General features: G+C 41.9%; 1 protein-coding gene across 1 annotated transcript in view; it reads right to left on the bottom strand.

Annotated features, from left to right (window-relative positions):
- Nucleotides 1-16,492, bottom strand: part of STOX2 (storkhead box 2) — a gene marked incomplete at its 3' end in the record, with an annotated part of 68,088 nt that extends 51,596 nt beyond the window's left edge. Inside the window, exon 1 of the mRNA XM_080344328.1 lies at nt 16,049-16,492. Within this exon, the coding sequence (XP_080200454.1) occupies nt 16,049-16,214 (166 nt within the window). The 5' untranslated portion in view covers nt 16,215-16,492. The remainder of the gene's footprint in view (nt 1-16,048) is intronic.
- Between the last annotated feature and the right edge of the window lie 565 nt (nt 16,493-17,057).

Below are 17,057 nucleotides of genomic sequence, written 5' to 3'. Positions count from 1 at the left end.
CTTTGACTTCCAAAGCCAGACCACAGTATTTCTGAGGCTTGCTTTCCTGCATTTGCTAAGGTTGCACAAAGAGCTGGCTGGTCTTGCCTACTGAACTATCCTAAGAAAAGCTATAAATCCAATATGAATTTTTTTCCCTAATGCTATTCCTCCATGTAGACTACAGCTGAAATCACGATGGAGACATCACAGCAAACAAGAGATGATATTGTCTTCTATAATCACGAAACTGAGGACAAGCAGCATAAGATCCCAATTTCTGTGGTTCACACACCAGAAGATTAAAATAGCTGCCATTTTAAACTATACAGCAAACATTAACTTCTTATCTGAACACAAGTTATGCCTTTTGCTCTTCACAGAGCAAAACCAATACAATGAACCCACATGCACCAAGACAGATCTGAGCATAACTACGATTTCTAGATCTCTAAAGACAAGCCATGCCTTGATATATTCCCACTGCTGCTCTGAGCTGGTTTCAGGCAACTTTTACAAGTATACAACACAGCAGGAGCCATGAAACATCCAACAAATCAGCTTATGCTATTCCCATCCCTTCACAAACGCTTGGTCAGACAGGCTTGGTGGTAGGCCACCATCTCCTTGTGCAAGGGCTCCGAGTGTCCCTCCACCCTGCCCCTGACCACAGGAACAGCAACCCCACTGTCATCAGAGCCCTTTGCAGCTCTGAAAAATGGGACAAGAAGGGGTTGTAGGATTTATCCTCGTATACTAAAAATATTTCTATACAAAAGACTTCCAAAAATGGTGAAGTTGAGATAAAAACGCTAAAAAGAAGGTTTAAATGCAGCTACAAAGATCGGCTCTTTGCAATTAAACTCATTAGACTTTGGCCCTTTCCTTCTGACTACATTATTTTTGTGTCTTCAAAGATAAAAGTAGTCAGGCCAAAAAAAATACCTTAAGTGCTCACACATAAAACCCAGCTGCTTACCATATTTCATTACCACACTGACTTCAAAAATACTGAGCAATTTAAACCTGCAAGCCACTTGGCTTTAGCTAGAGATAAGTGCCTGAGATAAGAGAGGTGTAATTGTTCAAAGTAATATCGTATCATGTTTTACATAAACATTTGCTAACCCTGCACTTCATATATTTTGTTTCAGAATTGTGAAACGCTGCTGAATGTTTCAGCTTTATTTGTGGCCCATTCTTTTCATATTTACACATCCAGAGTTCCCCTTGATGCTGAATTAAATAAATTATCTTACCTCATAGTACCAAAGGGGCAGCTGTTATGATTTGAAACAGAAAGCATAGCCTACAGGTTTCCAGCAGTCACCTGGCTTATTCCTTTTCACTGCTGAAGAACCAAGGCAGAAATGCTAAAAGAAAAAGTTTGTGAAGAGCTCTGAAACTGGGATTAACAACACAAACCTTTTGCTTTTAAGAAAATGCTTAAGGTTTACTGAACAACATTTTTTCCATAAACTAACTATTAAGTGAATTAAATATTCTGAGGTAAGGGCCCCCATATATTTCCTGGAGACCTGCTTTATAGACTTTTTTTTTGGTCTGTTTTCATGTGTCTCTCAGCCCGGCACTACCAGATCCCCTACATCCTAACTCTTGGACTGCATCAAGCAAATTTGACAGAAGTGGAGCAGGCTCAAAGGTCCCCACAAGTTTTGATGACCCAGCACAAGGTCTACTGAGGAAGGACTGAAGCTGAAGCTCAGCCATACAAGTAGACATCAGAGCACCCAAAAAGGAGAGAAGCTCTATGAAATAAAGCGATGGGCAAGCACAGCTCACAAAAACTTCCTGCCTTTCTTCCCTTTGACAGCTATTTTGAATAACTACTGAGGGCAGCCCCACAGCCTCCACTCAGAGAAATCTCCCCTTGAACACGTGAGTTTACCTCCTGCTTCACTTACATATCAGGTTCTGGTCCAACCCTCTGCCCTCCAAAGTACCGGTAAAATCAAGGGGAGGGACTGTCATGTTGTAGTGACACCAAGGTGCAGCTCAGGATCACAGGACAGAAAGATAAAGTCTGTGTTGTCACACTGCAGCACGTTTCAGCAAGGCATGACATCTTACCACAAAATCTGGCACCTTGTCCTGATTTTAGGATTACCTGCAAGCAATACTTGGCAACAACCTCTTTACGTTCCAGTTCTTCCCTGTCCCTCAACTACATGCTTTTGATGTAAGTGCCCCAGGGTCTTCTCTCTTTGCTCCCACCCAAGCACCAAGAGCTCTAGGACACCTTTTGCCCCTTGTGCAAGCAGGGGACCACGAGCCTACATCTACATGCAAGACCAGAGTGAGCTCACCACTGTCGCAGCAGTAACGCTGTTCTTTCAATGACGCTACTGCAAAGGCACAGTGTTACTCAATGTGAGTGCGAATACACCCTTTTATATCAAACAATTAGGAATAAAGCAACACCACAAATGAACAGAAGACTAAAGACTGCTGAATTTCATACTGCAAATGATCCTTGGTCTTCCCTGACTGTCATCAAGGGAAGTCCGATTTTGTTGCCTGGCTCTCCGTCAAGAAGTTATTCTACTTTTGCCAGCAATGGCATTGGTTTTGCTCTCACGCTACAATAAACCAGTAACAACTCGTTTTAAAAGCCAATAGAATTGCACCGACATCCTAAGAAGAATCTGACCCCGTGGACTATCAGGTCATTTTCAATAATCCTGCAATTAGAGAAACCAAATTAAACATTTAACATTTGACCTTTGTTGTTGCTTCTAGATTAGGTAATACAGCTTAAAAGTACACACATTTTTCAAGCATTCACAAAATAAAGGCTTTAGATCCTGTAAGTAACATTCAATATGTTCTTATTGTGCACTACTATTTAAAAGGTTAAATTTTTTTTTACTATGTAATAATAGCTTCAGACGGTAAAATAATCTACTTTGGAGTTACTCTGATTAAGCACCCACTAGATGGTTAGATTAGACCATGGACTGGATTGGAAATAAATAAATAAATAAATCAGTCATCTCATGTGAGGATCTCAGAGCTACAACAGTAGTTAACAACACTTCAGCAGATGAAACAAGAAGTGACAAATTCAAAGACTGCTGAGAGTGAATTCCTAAATTTTTTTAAACTGGTCTATTTCTAAAATTTCATCATTTTTCTCTCAGTTCTTACTGGTCTGTATCCTATGTTTTATACAATTTTCATTGTTTTTTCCAACTTTTATATTTTAGTCTTACTAGGAAAGACATCTGCAACATCAATTACCGTTACTAACAGCATGCACATCTAAATTAAACACCCGTGGATGTACACAAACCATAAACAAAATATGCTCACGTTGATATAAAATATAGCCTCCCCAAATAGAATATATGAAATGGATGTGCTCTGATGCTATATTAATAAATAGAATAAAAAATCTTCAGCAGAAGGGTGGAAATCAAAGAGAGCAGTTTTGAAAAGAACATAAGGTAAATATATATAACACCTATATAAATTTATTAAACCACTCAGAAGGCACAGTAAAGTTATTCTGCACATACACAGCAAAGAGGTTATTCCCATGAGTGTCACCAAATGTGCCTACAGCATCCTTTGGGAGGGCTGGACCACATACGGCGCACACGCAGAGCGTCACTGGGAGAACCACCACACGCAGTCGTCTCCATTCACATTTACACAACACGCCTGAAATCTATTTCAGAACACACATTTCTGTGATGTTGGTCTATGAATTGATGGTTTAGGGACATAAGCTTGATGGATGCTTGAAGCAGCTCTGCAGAGAGGTGATGGCGACTAGGCAGGTATTCAGCTCCACGCTCTGTCACCGTGGGTGGGGGCAGTTCAGGCCCAGATGCAAATCCAGATATGTGGATTTTGAAATGTGCACAGCCCAATTTACCAGCCTTCAGAAATGCTGAACATTTAGCTCCTGCAAAAAACAGTGCCTGCACTGAGACATCCGATATGTCACCCGAGATACTTCTTGTGAGCCAGGCAACACCTTCAGAATAAGGAAAGAGGATACCTTGGAGACATGAAACACTAGAATCCACTTCTGCAGTATCTTCTGCAGGTCAACTCTGTCTTCAAACAGTAGTTCTGGCTGATTAATAAGTGGAAGACTTAGAAACAATCTCTTGACACCAGATCCTGCTTGCAACATGAATCAGAAATTGACATTTTTGGAATGTCAAGAGTTGACATAACAAGAATCTCCTGCTTAATGCAAGCCTTTCATCTAGGCACACGTCATCTTCAAGATTAGAGGGCTCATGATGCCCAGGATTCAGAAGGAAAGAAAAGGGAGGAACTAAAGGAATAAAATTAACTCTAAGAAAGAGTAAGTGGAATCACAGAAATAATTAACAAATGCCTCTTTCATGACCTCACAACCTATCTTACGTAAACAGAGAACATGTGAAGATATGAAGACCATTCATATCCCAGTCACAGGAATCTGTAATGTGTGTGTTGTATTTGGAGAGAAGGGATCAATGTTGCCTCCTGACCTAACAGCAGCTGATCCCTGCTCTTCCACCACCAAAAATACCAAGAACCTTGAAACCTTCTTCACACGTGTGTATATTCCTCATTACTGAGAAATACTGCAAAAGAGGACAGCCTGAGACCCATGAGATTCAAGTTTACTACGGATAATGCGCACAACCCAGGTCAAATACTCTGATTGAAAAAGTTCGGTTTGAAGCTACTTTGCTACTAGAGATAAATGACAATTCTCAAGGGCAGCTGCACTGCCGGACAATTTTACCACACCTAGTATTGACAGAGCTTGGTTTGACACCAACCCATGAGTAAAATCCAACAGTCAATATTACTTTGTATATGTTAGCATTGCTTGAAATATATCATCCTATTCAACCACCCCATTATCTAGTGAATAAATTACAATGACATAAGCAGGTAAAGCTATTTTCCCCAAACTCCTTTAACTTACCATTTTTATTATTTAACTCTAAATGCAAGCTGAAGTGAAAAACTTCATTTTACTTTAGTACATCTATTGAAGATGTGGAAAAGTGAACCATGAAAAGCTGAGTGCACTGTATTGCTGTGTGCCTGTTGCTCTATTTGGAACAACCAGCACTGGGATGAAAACTGTATGAGATTATCATCTGGTAGGTAGAAAAAAGTTTTATCAATTATTAACCTTTGAAATGAGCTCAGGATTATCAAGTAAAAGGGTGACAGCCCTGATTTAAATCCAGCGAGTTAAATTACTTGAATTGAAACCTAAGGGTGAGCAGGGGAAGTGTCCTTCTTGTAGCCAAGATGCAAGAACAAAAGTCTGCTCTGGCAGAACAGCAGCTCAGCCCACAAATCCTCTTTTTGTTTGCTGCCATCGCATCCACCCCTGTTTCTGGTAAGCCTGCCCCAGTTTCTCTAGCTGTCCAACCTATGGCCTTATTCAAAGGCAGACTTCAATTAAAAGGCAGCATTACTCAGCAGTTACTACAGCTATGCCTTCCTCAGCCTTTCCGATTTGCCAATGTAGGCAAAGAATATGTGCAAGAGAGACAGGTATGTGCATCATTCAAGGAAGCACAGTTGCTGGGCCTGACTGTTTCCCACTTGAACAGTCAACAAAAAATCTGTTCACTTTTCCCACTAAAGGACAGAATTAGACCCTTGGGGACTAAGCGCACATTCTCATGTATAACCACGAGCACACACACACACAGAGCACAAGTTTGCGACAAATAAAATTTAATAAACTTACATAAACTATGCTTTACTGTACTGCACAGGGCAATACAGCACACCACATATCTGATGAAAAGTTATTGCACATGGCTCTAAAATAAATAACACCTTACATAGCTATTTCACCCTCTCGTGAAAAAGAGGTAGTTAAGAATGTGGGTTTTGAAATGACGTTTCCAAAAGCTGCCTTAATTTTACACTCATGATTACTGAAGAATATTTCTGCAGTTACAATAATTATACAGACTAAACCTAAGACTGACTCAAAGGAAAATGCCTCATGATTTTGGGGGGAGAAAAAAAAAACCAACAAAACCAAAACAAAACAAAAAGGACAAAGCAAAAATAAAACACCTACAAAAAACACCAAACAAACAAATTAAAAAAAAACACAAAAGAAAACCACCACCTGCAAAGCGTTTCATTTAGAGATGGCTATATCTCTCTCAAGAGAAAGTCTAAGAAGTTGTTCAGACACAGACTTTGCTATAGCTGACTGGAAAAAAAAATGCAGAAAATAATTTTTTACTTCTGTGTTCTGTGAAAATACTCCAAGCAGATCCATTCTTATGCAGAAATTCCATGCAAATATTAGTTCAAGATTTCACTCCTGAAATTCAATGCCTTTAGAAGGACACACGTCCCCGTACAGAACTCCAAATTATTTTTCACTAAGCCCTCATTTCACAGTATTTCCATACAATGATTCTATTGACTAAATGTATACAAATATACCACTCCCCATAACTTCCCTAAGATTTTTGGTAATTTCTATCACAAACCAACCTGACACATGCAACTGTAAAACACTGGTATCTAAAGAGCAAGAAAGTAACTACATCCATCCACAATGTAAGCAGAGACTAAAAATGTAGCAATGTGTTACAAACCCCTAAATATTCGCCAAATATGTATTTCTTTGGTTTATTATTTTGGATTGGACTAGTGCAAAGGGAGAGGAGTCAGTGCACGGAAAAACAGCGTAGAGCAGTGTTGCTCCTGCCTGTGATCCTGTCTCTGCATCAGTAAACCTGCCCTGAAGTTCTCACCAGGGGCTGAGGGACCACTTGGACCTTGGGTGAACCTTCCATGGCCAGTGGTACCTGCTCTCTATCTCTCATGAGAGATGAGCTGCAGATATGCTCAGTTCACATGTGAGGGTTTCAGCTGTTTCAACCTTAAAAACAACAAGCCTTTTCCTCTGAAGTTTTTGTTCCCTCTTCTCACCCAACCAGCCATGCAGTACTTACACCTAAAAGCACACAAATCTTAAGAAAACCTTGTAAAAACTCTTCACATTTCACCCACTTTAAAAAAAAATATTCAGTTTAAGGCTTACATGTAGTAAAACAAGATTGTATGATCCAAGAATGTAAATTCTCGTGAGAGCAGACTTTAGAACACCCTATGAAAATGAAGACTGGTACTTTGCTCTAAAACACTGTGAAAATTTAAGAGGCAAAGTTAAGTACCGCAGTGAAATTTAGTACATCATCTTTACTGGCTTCTAAGATAAATGGTCCAATTTATGGCATTTAAAATGTTATCACACATGGTCAGAAGTTTATCTTCTCAAACTAGGTTACAGGTCACCAACAGGAAATTCATCGGAAATTACGGAGGAAATTAAAAGAACATGAATGGGCAAGAAAACTAGTTTATATAATCTAGGTTCTCCCAGCACAGCTTCCGGTGTTATGATGAACTCAGCCTTTTATTGAACTTTGCCTTTTCCAGGCCACATTAAGTAAGAATTTCTGAATTGTCTATTATACTCTTTAGGCCTCAAAATGTTGAGGTCAGATTCACTACAGAGGGCCATTCATTTTTTATTTAACAGTAGAGCTGGGAAAGAAAATAGTAGCTGGAAAAGGTGTTTTGAGATCACTAAATGCAAATTTCTACTCAGTATGGGCACTTCGAGAATAGGTGTTTGAGATGCTTCATGGACATGCACACCACACTGAGGACAGTACCCAAACTCAATAAAAGATACTCGTACTGCTTCTGTTCCAGCATCCCAGCCCAACTGCAGTTGCACTCTCCATCATGTGTGGGAAGATGGCAATGAGTGTCCAGGAGCCTGTCCTACTCTAATGTTAAATACAGTTTTCAAAAGAAAAGCCCTGGTCACTAAGGCATAAGGAAGAGAGAGGGCTACCATTCATCTAGGTTATCTAGACGAATTTTGTAAAGAAAGACTGCTAAACAGAAACAGCTACTGCTTAATCATTTCAGCTGAAAGCTAAAGCATGCAATGCACTGCCTAGGCCATGCCTCTCATGCATCACAGAGAAACAAAAGTCAGGAGTAACTCTGGAAGACAGATACAAAATGAAAGACTTGCAAGATGCCTCTTCTGACTCTCATTACTTTAATTAAATCAAAAGACCTGGTATAAATATGAACAACTTCTCATTCATTCTTTTTCACAATACTGGAAATCCACGTGCAATACATAGGCCATCCCTACCCTCAAGAATCACAGGTCCACATATTAAAAGCAGTTCCTCAAATAAATGGTTCATTCTGCTCTTCTGTCTTCTGCTTTCTCACCCTATCAGATCAAATAAACCCATGGAGATCTGGTTTTTCAACACCACACCTTGAAATTTCTGAAACATTGTGCATTTGTAGATGTCTCCTGTAGGTAGCATTTCCCACTGAAGTAATAAGAGCCACTCCCGTACTTAAAAATTACAGGAATCACATCACATACAACTCGACGAAAAACAGAACTATCTTTGGGTTGTGAGGAGTTGGTTGACAAGGTAGAAGTGATAACAGTACTGAATAACAATCATTCCACATTATTTACTGCTGCTATTATAAACAGGCTTTCTTTTTCAGCTTGGAGGAAGGCAAAATGGAAAATTAAGAGCACTGTGTTCATCTGAACACAGGATTTCACTTGTAGAACGAGGACTGCTCTGTTCACACAAAATATATCTATTTGTGCATCTTCCTTCTTACCCACCATTACCACTTCAATGGCTGGGTTGAGAAAGGACCTTTTTTTTGTGATTGGCAATATTACAGTACAAAATAAGGCAGACAGTTCTCCTACTGAACAGATTAGAATCTAAGTGTGGAAAACTGCGGAAACAGTTAAAGTGCCCAGGAAAACAAAGACGACCACTGACACAACTGGGAACACTGCCCTCAACTCCTGACTTTCAAACCCAGTGATTCCTCTTTGGAGGAAGGAAAAGGGAAACTTGCTATCCTTTTTATAATGAATTCAAGCCTGTTGAAAATAAAGCTTTCTTGTTTTGGTTACCTTTTGCAGACCGGGTAGGAGCTGCCAATAGAGCCCAGGATTCTGTTTAAACTAGATTGCTCTACCCACTCCATCATGCTGCACGCCAAAATACGCTTAAATATGCTTCCTGTAAAGTCAGGTCTTGCTCTTTTCTTTTTCTCTTTTTTTTTTTTTTTTTCCCCCTCCCCCTCCAGATCTGTTTGAGCAAGATAATTCCAGCATCTATATCTCATCCAAAAGTGAGATATAAAACAGCATCAGTAGAGCAGCCAACTTGATAAATGTGCTGAAAAAAAGCAACCAGTAGCTATAAACAGCTTTCATACCCCCCTAATAGCTACAGGCAGTTACTTGGGAGCAACGAATGCTGGTTTGGGAGAGTCTTGCAGCTTCGATATTCCAGCATTTTCCCTAGGACTACTCTGGTTGCCATTGGTCTTGGTACCAAAAATTATTACAAGGAGAAGTACAGAAAGCACACAGTTTCCTGAGACTTTTAGAGAAGTTTTAACCCTTGTTTCTGCTTCCTGCTCTCATATTTAATCTACTTAGAAAAAAAAAAAATATCTATAACTGAGTGTTCTGGTTAAGTTCAGACGTTCAGGTATCAGTTTGAATGGTTCTTTTCCTTTTTCTGGTGCAAATTAAACCCAATAGTTAGATGGAATTGCATGAAGTATTCATTAGATACTTCTTACAAAGGGAAAACATTATTTCTAGGCTCAGGTTTACATCGACTACACCAAAAACATTCAATAGCCAGTTTTGATAATTTAATGGTAGCTTTATTGTTTAAAATAATGTAATGTATCATGCTTTTCTAGGAAAAAAAGCCTACAATTATTATTGTATGACTTAGCAATTCTTACACAAGTTCTGAATTAGCTGACAATTTTTGATCACGGCTTTAATACTGTCTGGCCTCTTCCAACCAGATAAAAGTGCGTTCAGGAGGAGTCAAGCGGAATTGTATCTGAATTTTTTTTCCAATACTGCTTTATTTGAATCAGGGCCCAGAGTTTAGGTGACAGGATGTGGATTTGGTTTTAACGGTGTTCACAGAGACATTCTACAATGTCCTACTGCTTATGACACAGAATCACACTAAAGAAGCTCTCCACAACACTGAAAAGAAACCCCCAATTTTTGGAGGACTTCCACAGTGTGGAAGTCTTCATACCTACTTATATGACTTCATACGTAATTGTACTTATACCTCTTAAAAATGTGCAAATAACATTACAAAGATGGTAGTTTACTCTGGGATTAACTCTCCCACATACAAATGAAGGCTTATTGTTTCTTACAACTGAACAGGTCACTGGGCTAAACCAAGGTGATCTGAAGTCCTCACATTTCAGCCTCCTCCAACAAGTAATGCATTTTGCAAAGATGTGGCTGCTATTCAATTCCAAAACAGTAAGATACTCAACACCCTTCAAGTTTATCAAATGTTGCCAACAAAGACAGAGTGTAACTTCTACACCTGTGAAAGACTGGGAGCTATTTGTGATGAATTAGTACTGTGTTCTGAAGCCTTGTCTGTTCTTGAAAGAGGAGCTGCTTCTATCTTCAGCAGGCTATTATGATGTCTAGCATGCATATAACAAATTACTTCAGTCACAGGACTACTGCAAAACACACCTAGAAATGTATTCAGACTCAGACTGACAGCTCGTGCAAACGCCAACGAGATGACACCCTTCGGTGCTCTGATCCTGCAGCACCCCTGTGTACCCTGACCCGGTCAAAGAGCCAGGCGAACCAGCAGAGAGAACATGAGAACTTTAAACGCAACCAGCGACAGAGGCTGGGCAGGAAAAATAACCTGAAGATGAGCCCTGTAGGAATGAGTGCTTTTAAGCGAGACATAAACTCAGACAGGTCCAGGTAAGAGACACACAAACTTCTGCTTCGTTCTTATATTCATCCCTCTTTGATTTTACTTCAGAAAAAAAGCTGCTCTGGATCAAAGAACAACAGATGCTCAAACCCAGTTTGGTCAGCTGAATGCATAACTACTATGCACAACACTGTCCACAGCTTGGTTTAGAAGAGTTACAGATGTGCAGAAAACATCATGGTATTTGGTAGGAAAGCACCAGGTGTGCAGACAGTGGTGTACAGACAGGTATGGGCAGAGCTGTATGCCAGCATTGGAATTAATACTGCACAGGTAGCTGCAGGAATGAAAACCGGGGTTCTACAGAGGAAAAAGAGAGAAGACTGTCTTTGATATTCTTTCAGGCAAGAAACCACGGGGAAATCAAAATGAGCTATCAATGGTGCAAATATGACTGTTCCACAAAGTTGGACCAAGTTTGTGGTCTGAAGACAGAGCGCATTTAGACTCTCTCCTCAGAATAGGATGCATTGAGAGCTGCTATGCTATTTCTCTTCCAAGGTGCATGGATGCCCCAGAGGCCAAAAGGGACTGGAAGGCACAGCAAGCCCAGGAGCAACTTCCCAGGCCATAGAGCAAGCAGAGCCCCTGAAGGAATGGAATGGAGTGACCCGCTTGGGGTGCACCAGGTCAGCACAGGCTGAAGCAAATCAGACGGAGCAGGGGCCAAGCCAGCCCTGCACCAACACCTACACCCTCAGTTTTTACTGTCCCATTAATGGCTCTGGTCTAAGACAATCTGAAATTACTCAGAATTCAGGAAGGCAAAGAGATCACGTTACTGATACACAGATGAACTGGAAGGTGTTTCTTAATACCACACCGAGAGAAAAAGAAGGTGATGCAATACTGATTATTCCATTAAATATTAATTACAAAACAGCTACTTTCAAGCTAGAACACATTCCTTTAGATAACTGAATTAAGGGACAAGAGAACTGAACCACCTTCAAGGCTTTGCATGTACCTGACATTTCTCAATTACGTTAAACTGGCTTCTTCAGATCATGCATGGTTATCTCCAAATATTAATCTTTATTAGACTTAGATGTTCAAGCTTAAAAAACAATTTTAAAAAAAATAGTAAAATATTCAGGACTCTCAAATTTGCTCAAATGACTCACAACATCCTTCTTACCATTCAAGGAGGCTGAAGAGGCAGTCCTAAACCTTCCATCAAACATCCTTGAAAGAGAGAAGAAGGATATCTTTCCTTCCTAAAAATTTGAATTTGCACACAGATACCATCAGTTGGAGAGCAGTGCTAGATACTTCTCTCTCTTCTGCTTCAACTTGGTAATTGAACTCCAGTAACAGTAGGCCAACACCGAGACTGAACTTTACCATTCAACTTGGAGCACTGAAACCTCTACAAGGAAATTTTATAGCAAAGAGCAATAAAGTAATTGCAAACTTTTCAGAAAGTAACCTTCAAATAAGCATGCTCTGGAATTAGTTTTTTACCATTGTAGAAAGCTCTTCAGACATTCCTTTATGCTGTGTGTGCTAGACTGTTACCCTACCCTACCCCCATTTCAAATTGACACATTACCTCCAACAATTACCTCTTCAATTAAAATAGCTCAAGAAAGCCTGCAAAAAAAATATATTTCTTTCCAGAACACTACTCAGTTCTGGTAACATTTAACACCTGGGTCAACCACAGGGTGCAGTTCCTCTCTCCGCTAAAACAAAATCCAGGATATGCCTTTGTTATTTAGGAGGGGAAAAAGGAAAAAAGCAAGAAGCTTCCAACACTTCAAAAGCTATACATATTATTTAGTGTGACATTTTGGAGCCCTCCTAAGTTTCAGTAAGTTTTATCCTGCTTGACCGTTTCACACTATTGCTTTATTTTCCCTTCAATTAAGCAGCAATCTATCAAAAACTTCAAGTTTATTTCCCCTTTTTCAGTACCATGTATGAATTTTATTGGATTCGAACTTTTCAACATCTCTTTTCATGCAAGGTCAAAGCTCTACATTGTTGTAGTTTTCTTTTTCAGTGTTTTTTCTCCAAGTCAGTCCTCCACTGGGAAATTAATATTCCGCATGAACAATGAACTCCTTGCATGGCCTTTGAACCTAGTGGTTGCTAGGAGGCCTAAAGAAACCCTGGAGTACAGCTGATTTAATAACATGTATCAAGAGATTATTCAGCAGTAAAAATGTGTGATTTTCTAAATTCCCTGCTTTATTTTTTTCCTTACTCCCATCTCCCATCGTCTGTCAAAAAATCTTTAAATTTCGGGTGAATTACATCTGCATCAATTTTCTACAATTATGGGCAGTTTGTTCCCAAGTATTGAAAATGCGACTTCCAGCCACCGATGCTGCTTCTAATCAAGCAAATTTCAAACTACTCCTTACACAGTTTTACTGAAAAGGCTGCTTAAAAATCGGGTGTGCTTCACCACTCTAGTATAAGGTTTGCTAGAGGTTTCCATTATAAACAGGGTTCTGCTTAGAGACTGTATTTTCCCATCACGGCATTCACTGCAACACCATTCCTCAGTATTTCTGTTTGCTGAAAGAAACGTACGTATATATGATTCTCCAGACCCCATTCAGCTATGCTCAAATATTAATGTTTCAAGCCTTTTAGCATCTTACTGAAGGGTGTTTGACTGTCTGCTTTTTCATATTTCCCTAAGCAGAGTAATTGAGGCAAAACCCCAAGGTTTCTTTCCCACCCTCCACCCTCACCCCAAACAAAGCAGCATTTAATTAAAAGAGAACCACAACAATGCTAATGGTGATGAGGTTAAATGGTTGGATAAACAGAATGCAGCCCTCTGAAAAGCCCATGTGTTTCAGGACACTTTCTTCTCTACAGCATTCTGGGTGACAAAGAATGTATTTGTATTCCTGATCCCCACAACTTTCATGCCAGAAGACTTCCTATAGATTTCCTGTGAGGAAGAGAGTTTCCTTCAAATAGTGAGAAGTGTTTAATACAGTAGCTATTTCTCCCAAAACTAATATTTGGAAAGGCAGTGGACAAGGATCCTTTAAAAATAAATGAATGTGGAAACTATCCATCAAGAGAGAACAATTGCGTTTCCAGCTGAAAGCCTGCTAACAAAACAAAAACACTTGCTGATTTTAATTTTCAGTGTATTCTCCCTCCAACAACTTTAGCAAATTACTCAAACTAAACGTGACATTTGCCCTTCATCCTCACTTATTGCAGTTGAAATCAACGCACTGTGTATTCACAACCACAGTATTCTGGAGGTCTGGAGATTATTTTAAAAAATTCTATGGCAGATTACAAATCTATTGCCCCCCACCCATCCATGCATGACACAGGTATCTGCCAAAAATGCAGGGTGATACATCTGATTCTGCAGACCGCTGGTGTTTGGGTGCCTGGTTGGATTGTACCAGTCTTGCCAAGACAAAGCTTTTACAGAGCCAGACTGCTTCCCTGAAGAATTAAAAACAAGCAAAAAAACCCACACCAGTTGGCACAAAACATTCACGTGAGCTCCTACTCTTTTAAATACGGGCTTCCACACTGAAAGAAAGGCCATAAAGTACCAACTTCAACAGAACTGACAGAGCTTATTTTACAGTGGGAATATCAGGACGTTCATGCAGAACAACAAAAATCTTTTCAGTACAGACAGATTTGGCTTTCCAGCTGCTTTCAGGTCCTGCAGCACCAACAAAACCAAACAACTCCTCCACCACCACCACCATTCTCCTCTTCTTCAGCTGTTCGAGCATAAATTACCCTTGTCATTTCCTCTCAATATGTGGCTTCCCAGAAAAGGGAAAAATTAGAGCAGCTATTGCCAAAACAGCACAATATTCTTATACAGGCAGATTTTTCAATAAAATGCATGTCATTTCCCTTGCACTCAAGCGTTAGAGAAAGAACAGTCACAAGACATTTTTAAAACATGAGAAACCAATCCTGACTGAAGGGATATGTTTATTAAGGCCAGAGATAGGAAAGTAAGCACATAACTGAAAACCACAATCTTTGGCTCAACCTTTGCAGTAGAAACGGGGAGGGGGGGGGGGGGGGGCGGGACACAGGCCTGGAAACGTTTTCAGTAATGTATAATAAATACCTTCATTTTCTCCCTCTTTTTCTCTTTTAAAGGAATCTACCTACTCAACCTAAATTGAGCCTCAGAAGGAAAACATGCCTTCACGATAAATTGGAATTTGCCATCCTAGTAATGAAACGTTATGCCAAATCATCACAATAAGCAGGCAGCAGAACAACAAAGGAGGTTTCCAGGATTTTCTGCCCCTCGGCCCCCTCCCCATCAGCATTTTCCCAAGTCTTCTTTCGGGTGTTTATGAAATGTCTGAATTCCAAGGCCATGAAGATGCATTTCAGGATTGAGCAGCTTCCATTAACAGTACCGAGGCTTTCCGAAATCACACCAGCACTCCGTCATAGGCCAAGCCTCTCCCCAATGCCTGCCTTTCCCTGCGCTGTTTTTTGTTTGTTTGCGCTCTTTCCCATGCACAAACATGTTGGTGCAGTGTCCATTATTTCCCTATGGCCTCCCTTAAAAGCAAGTGACAGACAAATACACATGCATGTGTGTGTTCCCCCCCCCACCCAGGTCTAGTCTCTTTCTACACCTCAAATCAGGAATGCAAATGTGTTTACACTCATTTTCACCAAAGCATGCTTTGCCATTGCAGAAACATGCAGCTGAAACCCGGAGAGCCTGTAACAAGGCAAGAGCATTTGTACTCACAGGTGATCCCTTTCCTTTCAAAAATGGAAAAACATGAAAACCCGATGTGTTAACTAGAATGAACTGCATTAAAAGGGGAATGTCTGGGGTGGCAGTAAATATTCGGCACATGCTTTTACGCACAAAAGGAGCAAAGGGCTCCATGCTCCGTGCAGCCAGTCATTTTATCTGCCCTTCCACGACACAGAGATGCAACCGTTTTCCTCTCGTGCTTTTATTTCACTCGACTAATAGATTTTAAACACCATATTGCGAGGGCCCTGCTGTGAATCTTGCAGAGGTACAAAATGGTGGATGTATGCTATTTTTTTTTTTTGCATTATTCATAACAACTTGCGCTCCTGGTCACAGGCTCCCCTCCGTACCCACCGGCACAGCCTTCCCAGAGCCACACAGCCATCCCGTAACAGCCTTGCAATAAAGCTCTCTCGCACTCACAAATTATGTTACAAACCTGATGTCATGTATCCCCGTGACGCCTGGGAAATAAAAGCCGGTGGGAAGTGTTTGTGCAGCCGGTAGTCCTTCTCGCTGCGGGACCTCATGCGGTCTGAGGCCCGGTCGGAGAAGTCGGAGCTAGGCCAGGCCCGCCGCAAGGTCGTACTCCGCGTCTTCTTCATCCTGAGGATGCCCGAGCCTAATCCTCCCGCCGCAGCATGGGTCAGGCCTTGCGGCTCGCTGGATGCGCGCTGCCTGGCATCAGCCTAGCGCAGGTACCGCCGGGGCTCAACCTGCGCGCATCTCGCCGCTCCCTCTTCTAGGGCGCCAGCCGCAGGTCCCTTCCTTTTTTTTTTTTTTTCCCCTCGAATGATCCAATTTTACACACGTCCCACAATGCATTACACTTCATTTGCAATCGGTCCGGCTTACAGCTCCCAGATTCGCGTGGAGGAAAGGCACCTTATGTGGCTTCTCAGGCAAAAAAAGGGAAAAGGGGGGGGGGGGGGTGGCGGAGGAGGGGAATGGGGACGAGAGATGTGCAGCGTGGGAGCTCGGGGGTTCCGAACAATGGCCCGATTGAGCCCGGCCGTGCTTAGCCAACTGTGAGCCGCCACACAAAAGGCCCAAACAAACGAGGAAAACCCCGCGGCCGCCGGCTGCGACCCCGACCGCGGCGCGCCCGGCGCTGGGGAGGCAGCGGCAGCTCCCGACGCGGCGGGAGGAGCAGCAGGAGGGGGAGGAGGCAGAGGAGGAGGGGAGGAGAAGGAGGGAGGGCCCGCAGGCGCCTCTCCCGGCCGCGGGACCGGCCGAAGCAGCTGCGGCCCTCCCGCCGCCCCCCTCAGGCCCGCGGCGCCCGGGCGGCCGGCAGCGGCCTGCGGCTCCCGGCAGCCCTCGCCATGGCGGACCCCGACTCCCGCCCGCCCGTCCCCGGGGCTCGACCGCGGCCGGCTCGGAGCTAGGGGCGGCCGGCGCGGGGAATGAGGCCGCCGGGAGGCCGCTGGCCGCACCGCCCCTCTGCCCAG

The sequence above is a fragment of the Nesoenas mayeri genome (assembly GCF_963082525.1).
Source record: "Nesoenas mayeri genome assembly, chromosome: 4".
NCBI lineage: Eukaryota > Metazoa > Chordata > Aves > Columbiformes > Columbidae > Nesoenas > Nesoenas mayeri.
Note: the sequence above shows the minus strand (reverse complement) of the source record. Positions and strands in the feature narration are given on the sequence as shown.